At 38.3% G+C, this 15,614-nt stretch overlaps 1 protein-coding gene across 3 annotated transcripts in view; it reads right to left on the bottom strand.

Moving 5' to 3' along the window:
* Positions 1–1,770: 1,770 nt before the first annotated feature.
* ITGA6 (integrin subunit alpha 6) overlaps positions 1,771–15,614 on the bottom strand; it is a 51,355-nt gene continuing 37,511 nt past the window's right edge. For 2 of the 3 annotated variants that reach the window (XM_065637283.1, XM_065637282.1), the window contains exons 12-26: positions 14,192–14,349; positions 13,160–13,315; positions 12,317–12,432; positions 11,216–11,405; positions 11,049–11,132; positions 10,772–10,851; positions 10,540–10,617; positions 10,333–10,435; positions 9,052–9,225; positions 8,069–8,167; positions 7,576–7,686; positions 7,394–7,492; positions 6,924–7,049; positions 5,412–5,541; positions 3,723–3,810 (exon numbers count right to left, since the gene is read on the bottom strand). In XM_065637283.1, coding sequence (XP_065493355.1) covers positions 5,434–5,541; positions 6,924–7,049; positions 7,394–7,492; positions 7,576–7,686; positions 8,069–8,167; positions 9,052–9,225; positions 10,333–10,435; positions 10,540–10,617; positions 10,772–10,851; positions 11,049–11,132; positions 11,216–11,405; positions 12,317–12,432; positions 13,160–13,315; positions 14,192–14,349 — 1,682 coding nt within the window. In that variant the 3' untranslated portion in view covers positions 3,723–3,810; positions 5,412–5,433. Of the gene's footprint in view, positions 3,811–5,411; positions 5,542–6,923; positions 7,050–7,393; positions 7,493–7,575; positions 7,687–8,068; positions 8,168–9,051; positions 9,226–10,332; positions 10,436–10,539; positions 10,618–10,771; positions 10,852–11,048; positions 11,133–11,215; positions 11,406–12,316; positions 12,433–13,159; positions 13,316–14,191; positions 14,350–15,614 lie in introns of all 3 variants that reach the window. The other variant, XM_065637284.1, reaches the window with a different exon arrangement.

Below are 15,614 nucleotides of genomic sequence, written 5' to 3' on the forward strand. Positions count from 1 at the left end.
AGGGTTGCTGTGCTTTTTGTCAAGAGAATTATGGTTAGGAATCCAGCAAGGCTTATGAGGTTATAAAAGGTGTATAGTATTAATTATGAATCCAGGGCCTGGGAAGTCAAATGGACAGGTAAAGGAAGCCACTGTAGGGAAATACACAGCCCCCATTCTTCTTGTCATGCAGGGCTGTGTTACCTGACAAGCCAGCGAAGCAGGGCCTGTGACTCAAACACTGGCTGTTTCCCCCCGTTTGTTCTCCCTGGTTTTGCAAACCACCAGCTGGCACTCTCACCAGCTCTGTGCTGGGATAAGTTATTTTTTTTGTTTGTACATAAGCAGCTTTCTGGTTCTATGTAGTCTGTTTGTTTAAGACATGCTGCTGCAGTGATGGTTAGCGTTGTAACGTGGGTGCTCCAAATGGGGACTGATGTTTTAGTGCCACTTTGAAAAGCTTCCCTTCATCTCCTGTGCCTATTCCTGATGTTCTGAGCAATCTGTTCCAGCTTTTCTTCCACACAGAACTTCTAGGCAGGCACTTACTGAAACTATGCTGTTGTGGTCCCTTATTTTGAAAGCTTCTCTCATCAGATATGTCTTCTGTGCTGTGACATTTAAACATATGTGAAGGTATCGGAGTTTACTGGCATTCTGTTTATGTACCTTAGGCTATATAGTGTATGTATATATTATATATACACGCACTCTACAGTGCAAACATTGTACATTGTTTTATGTATGTGCATATATTCATATATAGCATAGTTATACTATTATAGTACTGTACTACTGTATATATAGTATATACTACTATGTCTAGTACTATATGTGTCTAGTATATGTGAGCATATATAAAACCTAAAAAGTACTATATTTGTACTCTACTGCTTATGATCAGCTACTTAGCTGTTCTTCTAGTCCATACTTTGTCTTGTTATGGACAAATGTTTGTGGGCATAGTTATGTAAATAATTGTTTAATAAAAGCTGGTTCAGTCCACATCTTTGTGCTCTGACAGATCTAGCAGCATGTTCCAGTTCTAGTCCTGGAAGTTTCTTGGCTGCAACACCAAAGATTGGTCTAGCAGGTATCCTCCTAACCCTTATCTTCAGGCCTTGTTGCATCAAAAGGCCTTTCAGCAAAATGTGAGCAAAGCATTCTGTGAGGGTTAACAACTTAAAAATTGAGATAAACCACAGGTTTTCCTTGTTTTTTTTGAGGGGAGCAGTCCTGCAACTTTTTGGCTTTTTTGTGTTGTTTCGTAGAGCCGAAGCTGTACCCTCTAAGCATGTAATTGACTGTCAGATCAAACTTCCACTGCTCAAAAAAGAGGTATGCGAGGTCCTTGACTAACATGGGGAGATGTACCCATTGCCTCTGTCACAGAAGAAAAGCTTTTAGAAGGCATCTTCCCTTGAGGGGGCCCTGGGCAGCAGGAGGGAGCTGTGGAGGGACAGAGCAGCTCTGTCCTGTGGGAGCTGCCACCTGGTGCTCTGCCAGAGCCTGCCCTGCCAGACTCCGTGCCAGACTCTTACCAATGCTGGGGACAGCAGCAGGCAGCTGCAAGTGTGAGATTGTGTGTTATCTCCTGCAGCTGCTTTATCTGCCCTTTGCATGGGGGAGGACACAGAGTTATGGCAGTATTGAGAACAAGACAATTTATTAAAGCTGATGACTTTCAGCTTGCTCTTACAGTGAACTTAGCTGTGGCTACCTCAGTTAATTATGATAAGAAATCACTATTACCAGAGCAGTGTTTAATTAAAAAAAAACTTTATTTCACCCTCCTATACAAATATCCACAGGTAATTTCTAATCATGGAATGATGCAGTTAGCTGGTATAAAAAAGTTTGAGATGAAAGTATACCAGTGACATGACTTCTTCAAGAACTTTCAGTTTGACACTGCTAAGACATTCATGTTCTTAGGTAAGGACCACATTCTGCTTTTAAATCCAAGGCTATTTTGTCAAACTTCTTAGTCCCTGATTAGCCTGGCTTCTGATGCTGCTGAACCTTTCAGCAAATAAGCTAGAATTTTGAAAGCTCAAAAACTGGGTAACAGCTAAATACATGTGTAAGTGTTCATAAAATTGGGGTCACAACATACCGAGAGTATTCAGTGGGAGGAAGAAGAGTATCAATGCACTTTCTATAATGATAATGTTTTAGGTGACCACACCTGCCAAGAAGGTATGTTCAAAGTTAATAGTAAAATAAGACACTTGACAACTGCCCTCCTAGCAGGTTTTTACCCTATGAGGGGAAAAAGTACCAAGAGGTTTTTGCATAGCTCAAATTACTAGCAATTAAAACATGCATACTTTTTGAGCAGAATATTGTTTCACATGGAATAAACAATTGTGAACTAAATCTTCATTCTTAAATAGTACCAACACTTTAGAACATGGCTAAAAAAGTAAACTCTTTAAATAGTTTTATCAGTTATGTTACAATAACTAGATTGCTGATAAACACAACAACGTAATTCTACTTTTATCCACATTCAGGTATTCAAGACGATTCAGTAGTCTCAACGTGGATCAGCTCGGATCCCCGTAGTTCAGGTAAGCTGGGCTTTTATAGCCTCCTTCAAGTGCTATGTAACAGTTGCAGTAGTCAATGCCTTTTGCTAAACAAGGACATCCTTATGAAGCTGGGAAGCAGTTTCCAGAGAACCTCTCACTTTCTTGCACTAAGAACAAAACTGTATCTAAAAACCCCACTTTTCCTTGGTGTCCAAATCATTAAGTAGTCTGATGTAATATACAAATCATGTTACAAAACCTGATAATTCCTGTTGCATAAAGTTACAAGTATCAGGAAAAAAAGCGCCCATACACATCATTGGAATAAATATTTACATTTTTAGAAAGCATTGGCACCTTCAGTAATTTATTAAAATTCAGTGAAAGCCTCAGGTCTCACAATCTGAAGTTCAAAAACACAGTGGATTTGAAGGTTCAGTTAAGTCTTTGGCCTAGCAGTTAGTCAAAGACGATGATTTATAACAAAAATAAATACAAATATGACTAAAATATATATACAAAAAGTACATCTAATATTCAAGCCTCTCTTTTAAAAAAAACCTGTGTATATTTGTTGTGAGCAAGAATCACACAATCCGATCTTTAAAAAAACCAAGCAACATGACCTATTGCACATATGATTTAAGATGATGCTTTTTGTTAAGCCGTAACTACTGCAGCAGGCAAGGCTTATGACTAAAGTAGATTTGTGGGTCTTCAGACTACACTTGAACAAAGTGTGTTAAGGCCACTGTGTGTTTATAATGGATTATGTGTTGAGGGAAGGATGGAGAACCTTATCTTGACCTTAACCATGCATTCATTGCATACCTGTGATCACAGGAAAAGGTTTGCCGTAGTGGTTTTGCATATTTTGCAGAAAAGACCCCAAATCAACCCAGTATCTTCTAAAATGTGAGTTAGATTTGAGGGGGAAAAAGAGGCAGTCTGGAAATTAAATAATGCAAATAAAGTCTGAAGCAATTTTAACTGTGCAAACAAAAGCCTCAATATAAGTAGTAATATCTACAATCAAAATGGTGAATGTCCATAGTGTTTGTAGGTCTAACTCCATCAGTATTCCATTAATTAAAGCATTAACCTCTATCTGAACTTCGTGGATGAAAATAATTTTTCCCTAAGAGTAACTTTCATTTTCATTCCATTTTGTGAACCACTGTTTCGTCTCAAGGTCTTTGTATTTCCCATCTTTGATCTCTCGCTCTTCTTTTCGAATTCTTACAGCATGATATCGGGGGACACTGTCTTCGTACCTAGAACGCTGGAAGAACCCACACTGGGGCAGAGAAGAGAAAGAACAATTTAGGTTTAAGTTGTTACCAAAGTACTACAACCATAGAGGCAGTAAATTCCTCCTTTGCACAGACATACAGGTAAGAATATTGGAAACAAAAAGCTGTAGGCCAAAAATGTAGTTTATGTAGCTATAAAAATGTGAGCCAGCAGGTCTCTGTTAGTTGTTCCATTGGCAGCTTAAGAAAAAGGCACAGTCTGACAATCTGGCAATCTACTACCTTAAAAATATTCCCTCCGCTCTCTAAATTTGTTTTGCAAGTCACATAAGTCTTCTTTATAAATCTATTCATTCCTATCTTGAGAGAATTTAATGTTACACAAAGAAGAAGATATAGTTCAGGAAAGCTTGCTTCTCCTGAACCACAGGTAACAATGTATTATACTTCAGGATCTTCCTGTATGGTGATGTGATTCACCCTTAAAACCCACGGAAAGATTTCCAGGGCCTTCAAGAAGTTACACGAGGGCCTTGTTTTTCAAAGCGCCATCTCAACTACAGTCCTCTGAACTAACTACACCTGTGCAGCTCAGTTTGCCACAGCAGGAAAAACTTGAAAGTTTTGTAATGTGCCACAGCACAAGTCTCTCCAGATGAAACCTAGTACAGCTTATTTGTGTCTGGAATTTTTTATTCACAGCCACTGTAAAAACTGATTAACTGTTGAGGAATGGACAGAAATTAATTTTCAAAACAAAATGGAGTTATGGCCACAGTGTTAACAAAGTGCTTTACATGCTTATGGGTCACTGATGTCAAGATTGAGGTTAAGAGACATTGTGCCATCCAGCTGTCATTAGATACTGCTAGGAGAAACAAAAAAGTTGAAGTGGTAATGTTTTGTTCATAGTATTTGGGGTGGTGGGGGTTTTTTGTTGGAACTGAATTTAAAAAGAAAATACATCAAAGCACAGATCCAATCTTTAGCCATCTCTTAGTTAAGATTTCATTAAACACTGTTCTGACATATTTTAGTTAAGAATTCCTCCCCACTCCCTCATCCCAAGCATCACTTATAATGTACATGCATGTTGTATCTTAAGTTGAATAAAGATGGCTAGAAGCATAAATCATCATGCATCTAGTGGCTTCAGCAGAGGAAAGTGTGTTCCTGGAAAAGTATACCTTAGAATTGAAGGAAAACAGATGTTTCCACAGAATTTAAATGCTTATTATGAAACCCCTTTCTTTATAAGCAACATCTTTTAGCATGCACTAGAAGTTAGTAAAGCAAGTTTATCATCCATGTAGTCTTAGCTTTAAATCTTCACTCAGCAGTGTTGATTACCATCTCTCAAGCTTAAAAACTTACTTGCACTGTTAAAACATAAAAAAGACTAAAAACCACTGCAACAGATCAAGATGTTTTCTAAAGAAATACATAAAAAGCTTTTTAAACCAAGGCAAACATCTGTGTTTGTTCACGTGCACCAAAAGCTGAAAATCTATTGACAGAATGAGCAAGAGAGTACAATAGTTTGAAATCCAAAAGTTAATAGAATGTATGCAGTAAAAGCTTCATAGTTAGCCACCGCACCCATAGCATGTGCCACAGCTAAAAATTAAAAAATGTCATCAATTACCAATTACAGAAGTAGATCAATACTATGCATCAGAAGTAAGCCTCTCTTTATCAGATGGCTGAGCATGGATCTCAGCCTTGTGATATGTGGCATCGTAATGATCTTTCTTATTTCTCTTGAAGAAACCACACTACAAGGAAGCAAGGTATTTAGTCAATTTTTGTAGACTGGAAGAAGTCAAACCTATTAAAACTGACTTAAATGAACTCTGAACTATCTTCCCATTATCTCTTCACAGGCTTGTTGCAAAAAAAAAAAAAAAAAAAGTCACAAGAAATCTGTTTCTAGGTCTGAGAACTTCCTGGACTAACTCAATCTGTAAAATAATAAAATAATCTGTGGTAAAGAATATTATTTTCAATGTGTTTTGCTACAGTTGCAATGATGTCCATAGCAACTAAAGCTGGCTATGAAGAGCAGAAAGAAGTCTATACAGAAACCTGTTTGTGGACTAGTGCACAGGACAGACAAAAACATAGGGTAGAACAATGAGTACTGCTTTGACCTGTCCAATCATGTAAATGTCTCTGAAATACAATGTTTGTCCTTCATAAGACCACTCAGCATTTGTCATCAAAAGAAGCATTTCAAAGTGTGTGTGTGTGTCTGAAAATGTGTGTATTTTCATGTGCAGTAAAACACTAGTATTTATAACCCAAAATTCATCAAGAAGATTTGCAGCTGGTGTTGGGCATTTATCAGAAAATAAGGAAGTCTGAAGTATCGGGTGAGAGGTAACCTGCAGCTCCTCAGCAAAGCCAATTGCTGCGGTTTCTCCAGAAGAAAGTGACAGACAGGATAGTCCATGTCACCTCTCCTTTCTGAATAACCACCTGCTATCCTAACTGCCTATGCCTGTAAAAACTAAGAACAAAAGGACAGCCCTGTTACACTTGGAACCACAATTAGCTGTAAAAATGCCAAGGGTAGCTAGAAAAATAGGTACTTAATTTTTTTACTTTGCAAATTATTTCCCTTCTATTATACACACTTATTTACTCCTTTAGGATTTCTAAGACAAGAAGCTAATCCTACAGAAATTGACCACCACACTTAGCTATATATTATTTCTGTATCTTTTGGTGATTTTCATCTACTATCCATTTAATGGTATGTCTAACATTACAAGAACAAAGCCCTGCTGAAACATTTGTAGACAATTCACATGAAGTTTCACACCTAACTGCAGAAGCCCCAGTTAGCTGTATCCACTGGTATCAAAGTAAATATGGTCTCTGAATATTTGTCTCCAGTTTTGCCCAGAGCTCAAAATACTTCCTTTTGAGGATGTGCAAACAGAAAAATGTCATAACAAGTCTTCCTGTGTAACCATTCTCATTCCAAATGTTGCAAAATTGAGAAACTGATAAAGGTCATGTATTGTTTGGGCAGTTTTACTCTGTTTTGAGTCCCAAAACCAAATCAAAATACTTACTAATTTGCTTATTTATTTTGCTATCTTGTCAGCTGTAGACCAGGAAATATAAAATAACCAGATGAATAAAAACTCACCTTCCATAGTAAGAATACCAACAGTGCCAGCATCAGTATTCCAGCAAAAATAGCCACCGCGATGATCCACCAAGGCACTCCTGTGTACAGTGCTACTGGTTTTGCAGGGAAGACAGTAACACGCACCTAAAGGAGAGAAAATATGTGACGATGGAAAAAGTATTTCAGGAGCATCCATGTTTAATATAAAGCTACAAATTACACAGTTGTCTCTTTTCTGACAAGATGTCTCCTCTCTCCCATCTTCAAAATGTTTTTGAAGAAAAAGTTCTGACTGGTATCAATCCAATATGGTAGTGAATTTTTCCAACTTGATTAAAGGTAAAAATGATCAATAATTCAGAACTCAGTTAAAAAGCTAAACTTTTAGCTACTTTTGGTTTTAAATGGTTTGGTTTTTTCCCAGTCATTGAGGTAAGCTGGAAACATCACAATCATAACATATAGCTAGAATTAAAAGATTAACCTACCTGAGCAACTTCATTTGTGAGTTTAACATTCTTAGCTGCAGCAGGAACGCTGATTGAAGCCCTAACAAGAATGTCCAGGTAGTTCATTTTGGAGTATTCCTGTTCCATAATAAAATATGGACATTAGACACAGAATAGGAAAAAACCCTGACCTTCCCAAAATGGCAGGTAAGAGAACTTACTTCTAAGAAAGTACTGTTCCACAGTCTGGAACGCAGCACAAGAGAGGCCTTGCTGTCTAAACCCTTGAGGGGACATTTTATGTCCACACAGCGTGCATTCACATTGCAGTCCTGCAATTACAAATTTCTACATGTAAATAAAAACACATCCTCACAGATTGTTTAAGCATCCCTCCCCCCCGCCAAATTAAAAATTGGATTATATGTATCAATATTTATGTGCAAGAACCAAAACCTGTTTGTACTGACAGCAATAGGAAAATACAGTGAAGACACTATAACCTGTTTATTTAAATGTAGATAACTATGCAGAAATTCTTTCCTATTTCTCTCTCCGGTAGGTAATCTAAATGGTCAAATTTTAAAAGCATTGGTACTTGGATATAAGATAAAAATAAAGAGCAGAGAGATACCTTCTTTCACCCAGCCAAACTCAGAAAAGCCCTCTTACAAGTGCAGCAGGAGGTATCTGACAAGACTAGTTGATGCTTACCAAGGTCTTGTATTTTCTTTCCGAGAATAAAGAAAATGTTTTGCTGTCTGTGATCTGCTTCTCTGCAACCTCACGTTTCCTTCGTGAGTTATGGGATTCCTACAGGGAGGGAGGAGAAGAAGAGTAAGAGCTCAGCGAGTGTTTTCTTGTTCCAAGATCAGCATGAATGATATCATTACATATCCCTACTTAACTACATTTATTGCCAGTAATAGTCAGAACAATCACTAGAATTTTAGATTACCTAAAGAAAGGTTAACTGACTTTTTAATAGGTCGGGAGGGGGGTTAGATTTACACAGCTTTCAATGCTGCTTCCATTTTTGTTCTATATAAAGGGTATGAATGTTACTATGCTAAAAGAATAAGATGCATCTTTCTTGAACTGTATATTAATTACACACACTGAAAGTTTTATTAACTGGTGTAGTGATCTGACAAGAATGAGTTTACGTGCATGCAGTTTTAATGGTGAAAATTAAAACCCCCAAATGATCTTAAGATTATATGAAAAAAATATTATGAAAATGAAAGCTCGGGGTTTAGGAAAAAAATCTGGCTGGATAGGCATAATAAAGGGCTATGAAACTCTTGCTTGATATTTATAACAAATATGATAAAAAATAAATGAAGTGAATTTAAGTGAAAGCCCTTTCTGTTTAACAAAAATCCATGTAATTCCCCCAGGCTGGGGAGATATTTACTGTTTTTTATTGTTTTCTGTGTAAGACCTCAATGCAATATCAATCACGCTGATGAAATTTGTTAAGAGAGCATATGACAATGGTGCCCATTGTAAAAACAGTGACTCTGACACAGAATCCATCCTTTAGCATGTTACCCTCATTAGCTGTTACGAAGTCTCCTAGCAAGCTTAACCCTTGATATATCGCTCATGTGTTGTGTTTCTGAGCTGCTGGGGAAAAAAAAAAAATCCTTCTGGAGGCAAGCTCTTATGCCTATCGCTATCACATAGGAACATACCGCAACATGCAAACTGTTGATTTCATTCTCGGGTTGACAGGAGACTTTTTCCAAGCCTTTGGAATCTATTTTCATCAAATAAAGCAGCCATTTGCCATTACTAATTTCTTTCGGCCATTGGATGTCCAGGGAAGCAGTCCCAAATGTTTTCAGTGGTCTGCCCAAGTTAGTTACCTGTTAAAACAAACAAACATTCTTTAAACTGTGAAGTACTTTTTAAAGAGATTTTCTTCTCGATTTAAGGTGTTATTGACGGGCAAGTTTTAAGCACGCAGCTAACAGGAAATTTAAAAGCAGATGAAAGACAGTTGAAACAGCATAAAGACAAAGCATATACTGAAACTAACACACTTGGATAGCAAGTAAATACAGAGTTTAAACATATAAGGATTAAAATTCCCTACCATGAACTTTAAGCTGTTGATTTTTAAGATGTCAATTTTTAGAAATCTATCTTCATGTGAAACAACAATAACTCCAATTTAGAGTTAACAAATCATTCAGTTACATAACTGAGGCAAATTGCAAGTCTATGGGGAACTCTGACATAGAAAGATAACCAGCTCTTGCTCTCCTAAGTCTGGAAGTTGTTTCCTATCCTATTTTTTTGCTTTCTTAGTGTTACTGGTCATGACAGCAAGTTCTAGAACATCTTCTAACTGCTTCTAGTTTAATACACGCAGAAGGAAGTAAAGGATTGACAGAGACGGACTTCAGTCCCGACAAACTAATACGTACAAAGACAACAAGGCTTGCCTTAATGACATAGAAAAAGCAACTCTCTTGCTGATAAACAGAGTTGTTACAGAACCAGAATCGTCTCTCTTAGCCCTCTCCTTGATTTATTAATTAGGCAGAAGACCAAGAGTGAACTAGACCCAGACATTCCGCAGTGTCTTTGCGTGCCTGCTCAACCCTGCACGCAGCAAGTGCCCACCCTGGCTGGCTGTGTGCACCAGATCACCCCTGGACTGCTGGGTTTAGGCTTTGATCCCTGCCTGTGTGGGGTTTTATGCTGTACAACTGACTGCAAGGACTGCGCTGAAGAACAACGTGCACAGCCAGCCTCAGGCCGCTTCCTCAAAATATGTTCGTAAAACCACGAGGCCTAAAGAAGCTCCAGTCTGCAGTCAGACTGCATGATCTGATTAGGAAGTCAGGATTTTGGGACAAGAAAAGCCAGTTTTAAACCCAGCAACTTTTCCAAGTGTTCATATGCATAAAGAGAGAAGCTGTTCATTTGAGTAAAAGCAGTTGTTGGCATTAATCTAAATTACTCACTCTGAATTCATACTCTATGAGGTTTCCAATATGCTCTTCAGATTTCATAGCACTCTCACCAACGATGTTGCCTCCAAAATACACCTGAGAAGGCTTAGCAACTCTGTTCAGGTGGGGGTAGGGAAGGAGAATAATTGGATTTTAATGAAGTCTGCAGCAAAACTGTCATCCCCAGCCCTCCCCATTTGTTATGCCATCAATACTTACCCAGTGAGTGATAAAAGCAATTCAAGAACCACTTTAGCACTAGCTGTAATTGGAGTCAAATTAACTTGAGTGCTTGTTCTACAATGAAAAGGAAACAGCGCTGTTTATTTTACAAATCTAGCAGGTTTCACTTTACTATTAAATTGCTTTTGTGAATAGACCAAATTAATTCAAAATGTTTACAACTGCATATAAAAACATGCATGTGCATGCACACACAAAGAAAACTTACGTTTCCAACTTCAGATTAATATCCAAGTCTGTTGTATCGACGTTAACTTTAGTGGTACTCAAGATCAGATAAAAGGTTACCTAGACAAGAAGATCGATGAAATACATAAACATTTATGAAATGTAACAATATATGCAATATTATAGAAATACATCATCAAGCTCTAGAGTTAAAAAGACAAATCCAAATCAAATTTCAAGTTATGACACACAGAAACTTTGTACAACTGCAGTCAAGAATAAGATTTTATAACTTGAATAAAATAGGTGCAACTTACATTGGAATTTCTTTTGAAAGGATTTCCAAGTTCACATTCTGCTTGAGAACCATTTTGGTTAGCACCACACGTTAGCTGTTTTTCCTGATTAAACAGAATGCATTCAGAAGTAAAATGTGCTGCAAATATTTTTAACATTGAGTCTCTTTTATCTTAAAAATACTTACAGGATAACCCCTCATCTCCCTGAATGCAGAATACGTCAGACTGTCGGGAAAAGTTGCGATCAGTTTAGCTTCATATGCATCCTCACCGTCTTTTTGTGGATTTTTTGCATCAGATGGACTGTTTGTCACTGTTATTTCCAGGGCAATATCTTTCTGATCTTTCAGAACAAGCACTGGCGTGCCATTTTCACTACAGAAACAGAGCACATAGGGTCGCGTGCATTAGGAAAACAAATGCATGTGAAAGTTTGCTTCTTACTACGGTTTACCAAATATAACTCCCCCTATTAGGGAATAATTACTGTAAGACCATGAACACGTGAATGGTCATAGGGTTTTTTCCAAAAACCAATATCTTGTCACTGAAAGAGCCCAGCAGTTAACAGAGTATAACAGACTGAAACACCTCTCAAGTAATCAAGAGTTTATAGTATTTCTGAACCAGCACTTGCATCTGGCTCATGTTTAATGGTGATGAATTTTCTCTGAATAAATCTACAGACCTTCTTTTTTCTTATAAAGTAGACGTGGTTTTGGCTTCCGAGTCAGACTGTGGCACTCACAGCTAAAGGTGACTGGACTGTTGACAGTAAATGAACAAACTTCCTTTTGTTTTACAGATCCCTTCCAGTTTCACCGGCCCTCCCCAGAGGAGGTGCAGCAGGTGTTAGGGGCATGTTACAGTGAAATGATTTCTCTGTCACTTCTCTCTAACTGCTTGTCTTACACTACTAGACTATAGCATATAATGTTGTCATACTCGCAATCAAATTTAATCTTAGAAATAGTTAACAGTACCACACGCAATAAACCACTGCAGGGCTGGCTCAGCATCTCATTTCTCCAGGGGTTAGAAACATTTTTTCTAACTTTTAGCCCACACCTGCACAAGTTGTGGCCACTTTGTATCCATGTAACTCTGTACCGCTACTTCTCTTCCAAAGCTCACTCCCACTCCCCCACGTTTCTAACCCTGCACAGGGCCCCGTTTGCCAGCCTAATGGAACAAAGCTGCTGTGTCTCCCGAAACTCTGTCCTAAAAGTACTTCTAAGCACTTGTTAATAATTTGAAATTTTAGCAATGCATTAACCAAGGCTTACATTGGTAAATAAGTAAACCTGTCTTCATTTCCTTCTCGACTACAAAACCGGTACTGAAGTTTCAGATTGCTGTGACATTCATTGTCTTCTCCACATCCTTCTTTTAAGAACTCCACCTAAATCAAACCGAAGCACTTTTACTGCATGACACATGATAACAACGTAAAACAAGATTTCTGACGTGCACCACATGAAGCATCTACAGGGAACTCAGAGACACTTTCCTGAACAGAGTAAGCTTTTAACCTCTTCTTACCTGCCAAGAGTTTTTTCTTTATGAGACATAGCCCTTGATGCTGACAATTTAAAACTTTAAATGTGGCTAAGAGGCAGAGTGAGATAATTCTAAGTGAGAGGTACACTTCTAATGAGGAAAAACATCATTGAGTCTGACTCTTCAATAAGCGAGCATTGAGGAAATGAGATCTTTTACCTGAGATATTCTCTCTTTTATATCACTGCTGCAGTGCTCTAATGCTGTTACAGCATCCTAACCATGGAAGAATTAGAAAGTACATAATTTTGTGATGTGGGACAAGTGTTAACTGCAGGAGACGATGGATTTCCATTTTTAATCAAAAGTACATTTCCTCCTAAACTTTTTGGGGAGAGGAAAAAAACCTAGCAGCTATACCATCTTCATTTTTGTTGCAAAAGAAACGCAGCATCTAGTTCATAACATTTTGTAACAAGTTCATAACAAAATATAAAATACAAGCCCATATTTATGAGTCCAGTGCCACCCCAGTTATTTCCTTTGGTCATAATTTAGCTTTCTAGTCTTTAAAATTCAGTGATTTATCAAAGTGCAGATTTATGGGAAAAATGATATGAAAGGCTTACTTTTGTGGTCTTTGTTTCCGATTCATTTGAATTTAGAATTGGTATAAGATCTGGAAGTGCTCTCTCTTTTCTTGTGGATGGTGAGCTAGACTCCAGGCCAGCAATTTTAACACTCACTGATATTGGAATGGGGCGTAGCTTATCTTTAATCTTTTCCTGTTAAAATATTTTAAATGGCATAGTTAGTGTACAGTGCAGAGAAGAAAAACCACCACAAAGACTGGCTTTTGATATACATTTTAGAACAGCAGTAAAGCAAAATCTTTTCTGCTACATTCTGCAGTGTTAAATATCCCCTGTATAGAAATCCAACATTTTTTTAAAATGCACTAAAACACAAGTTTGGGTTTGGGTTTTTTTTTGGTCTGGCTTCCTGATCTGATGATTTCTCTCACCGTTAAGAATTCCTAGGAACAACAGATGGTAACTAAGGCAAATGAAATTCACATTACAACAGGAAAACACCACGCTTGCTTTCTATTGCGTAAGTTCAAGCTCTTTACTTTGCTGTGGTCAGAAGCAACCTTGGAGGCTCGCTGCTGCTGAGCCACAGACACAGAATTTGTTGAGCTTCTGGAGCAATGCGACCTCCAAGGGCCAGCACTGCAGCCAAGTCAGAGCAAACACACCAAGCTTGCTTGTCCTGCCCATTCGTCCCCTCCAGAACCTGGGGGTTAAAATTATTTTCCTAGCCAGTCACACTGTGAAATTCTGTCACAATTAGTTCTGTTGGAAACAGCTCTCCATTTTTGCCGTTCATTCCCTCTTTATTGGTCTGAATTAGTTCAGCTCTGTTGACCCCAGAGCACACTGCAGTGGCTACAACCGCTATTCATCCTTTGTACGAAAGGCAATGGAAAGAAGCAGCATGCGTGCAGGGCATAGTAAGGTACTACTTAACTACGGTTGTTTTCTAGTTTTGAAGCTTTATATTGCATGTGACTTTCAGAAGGTACCAGGAGGCTGAAAAAAAGAGCATGCTTTTGTTTTAAATGGATCTAAAGAAAAAAAAAATAAAATACTTTGCCTTACCTGCAGTACAAGCTTTGTTGTCACACACTCTCTTGAGTTCTGCCCCCTTAGGGTTGTACTTGCAGTGAACTGATCAGACAGGTGGTCTTTAAACCGTACCCTAGATGGCAGGCCTAACTGCCTCCTCTCATTTTCTGCTTCAAATGTATAGTTGATCTCTAGATAAAGAAATAAAGTAGGTAATCATTAAAAAATTATGAAAAAGAACTCTAATTTCTCCAAGTTTGATCTCTACAACATTATTCTAGAAGACTGTTTCAGCTAGTGCTGGGCTTCACAAACTGTTTTCAGTTACTTACAAAAAACTTTCTCCATCTGTCAGTTTTGTCCCTCTCCAGTCAAGGGCCAGGTGCCCTGCGCATGGATCTAAGGTAAAGTTCTGAAGCAAGCCCTGTATTGCAGCAGCAGCCCGTTCCCTTGAGCAGCCTGCAGAGCTGGCTGAGCTGTGATTGCCGCTGGAGCCAGCAGAGGGCTGAGACAACGCTGCCAATACCGACCTGGCTCTCCTTGGTTCCTGGTTTGTCCCAGCCCGCAGGATTTTGAGGTCAAGGTACACTTTTAATTTTAATGCTGAAAGCAAAAGCGTGACTAGAGCTTTCTAGTTGTATGCTGAGGCATGTTTTAATAGATCTGAACTCTGTGCATTAATCATCTCTGTATTCACTGAGCTAAGTCAGTGTTGCAAGGCTGGGAGCAGCACCCAGCGTGCCAGACCTCAGAGTGTGCAGACCGGCACTGTGAGCTGCCTCTGGAAGCGCTTGACCTGTTGAAGGGCCGGGACCTCATTCAAGCACATCCTGTGCATTTTACAAGTAACTGAGAAACTCAAGACAACACAGGAAGACGTTTGGGCTTAAAATTCTTCTCATTTCCTCTCAAAACCCTACAGAGTTTTCTGAGGTGTAGTAAAAGCAGCATTGTAACAAGACAAAACAGGAGACATGAGAAACTAATGCTTTTCATTTTTAACTATATTTATGGCACAGTCTTCCAGACTCCTATTAATACAAAGACTTTTCATTTCAGTTACTGATTTCCGCAAAACCATTTTCATGGATACAGAACACTGTTTTATAGGGTAACTCTCCAATAAGAAATAATGCTTAATAATGATAAATAAAATGGGGGGTTAAAACTAACCTAAGAGGCAAAATGTTTTTTGTCTGTATGGCAGCCATTTGCTCACTGGCCATTATATTATCTAGAAAGCTTCAGTTCAGTCTGTCATCCACAGAACTTCCTAACACACCAGCATGACACTGAATACGTTATTCTAAATACAGACAGTGCAATAGCTGACATTAGTATTAAGTGACATTTTAAATATCACAGTCACAGTCTGAAAGGAGTCACTATAATTTGAGTACTACTCTTCCATGATATGCTCTAAAGAAAAAACAAAAGATAAACCACGTGACAAACA

This window comes from Caloenas nicobarica, chromosome 6, assembly GCF_036013445.1.
Source record: "Caloenas nicobarica isolate bCalNic1 chromosome 6, bCalNic1.hap1, whole genome shotgun sequence".
Classification (NCBI taxonomy): Eukaryota; Metazoa; Chordata; class Aves; order Columbiformes; family Columbidae; genus Caloenas; species Caloenas nicobarica.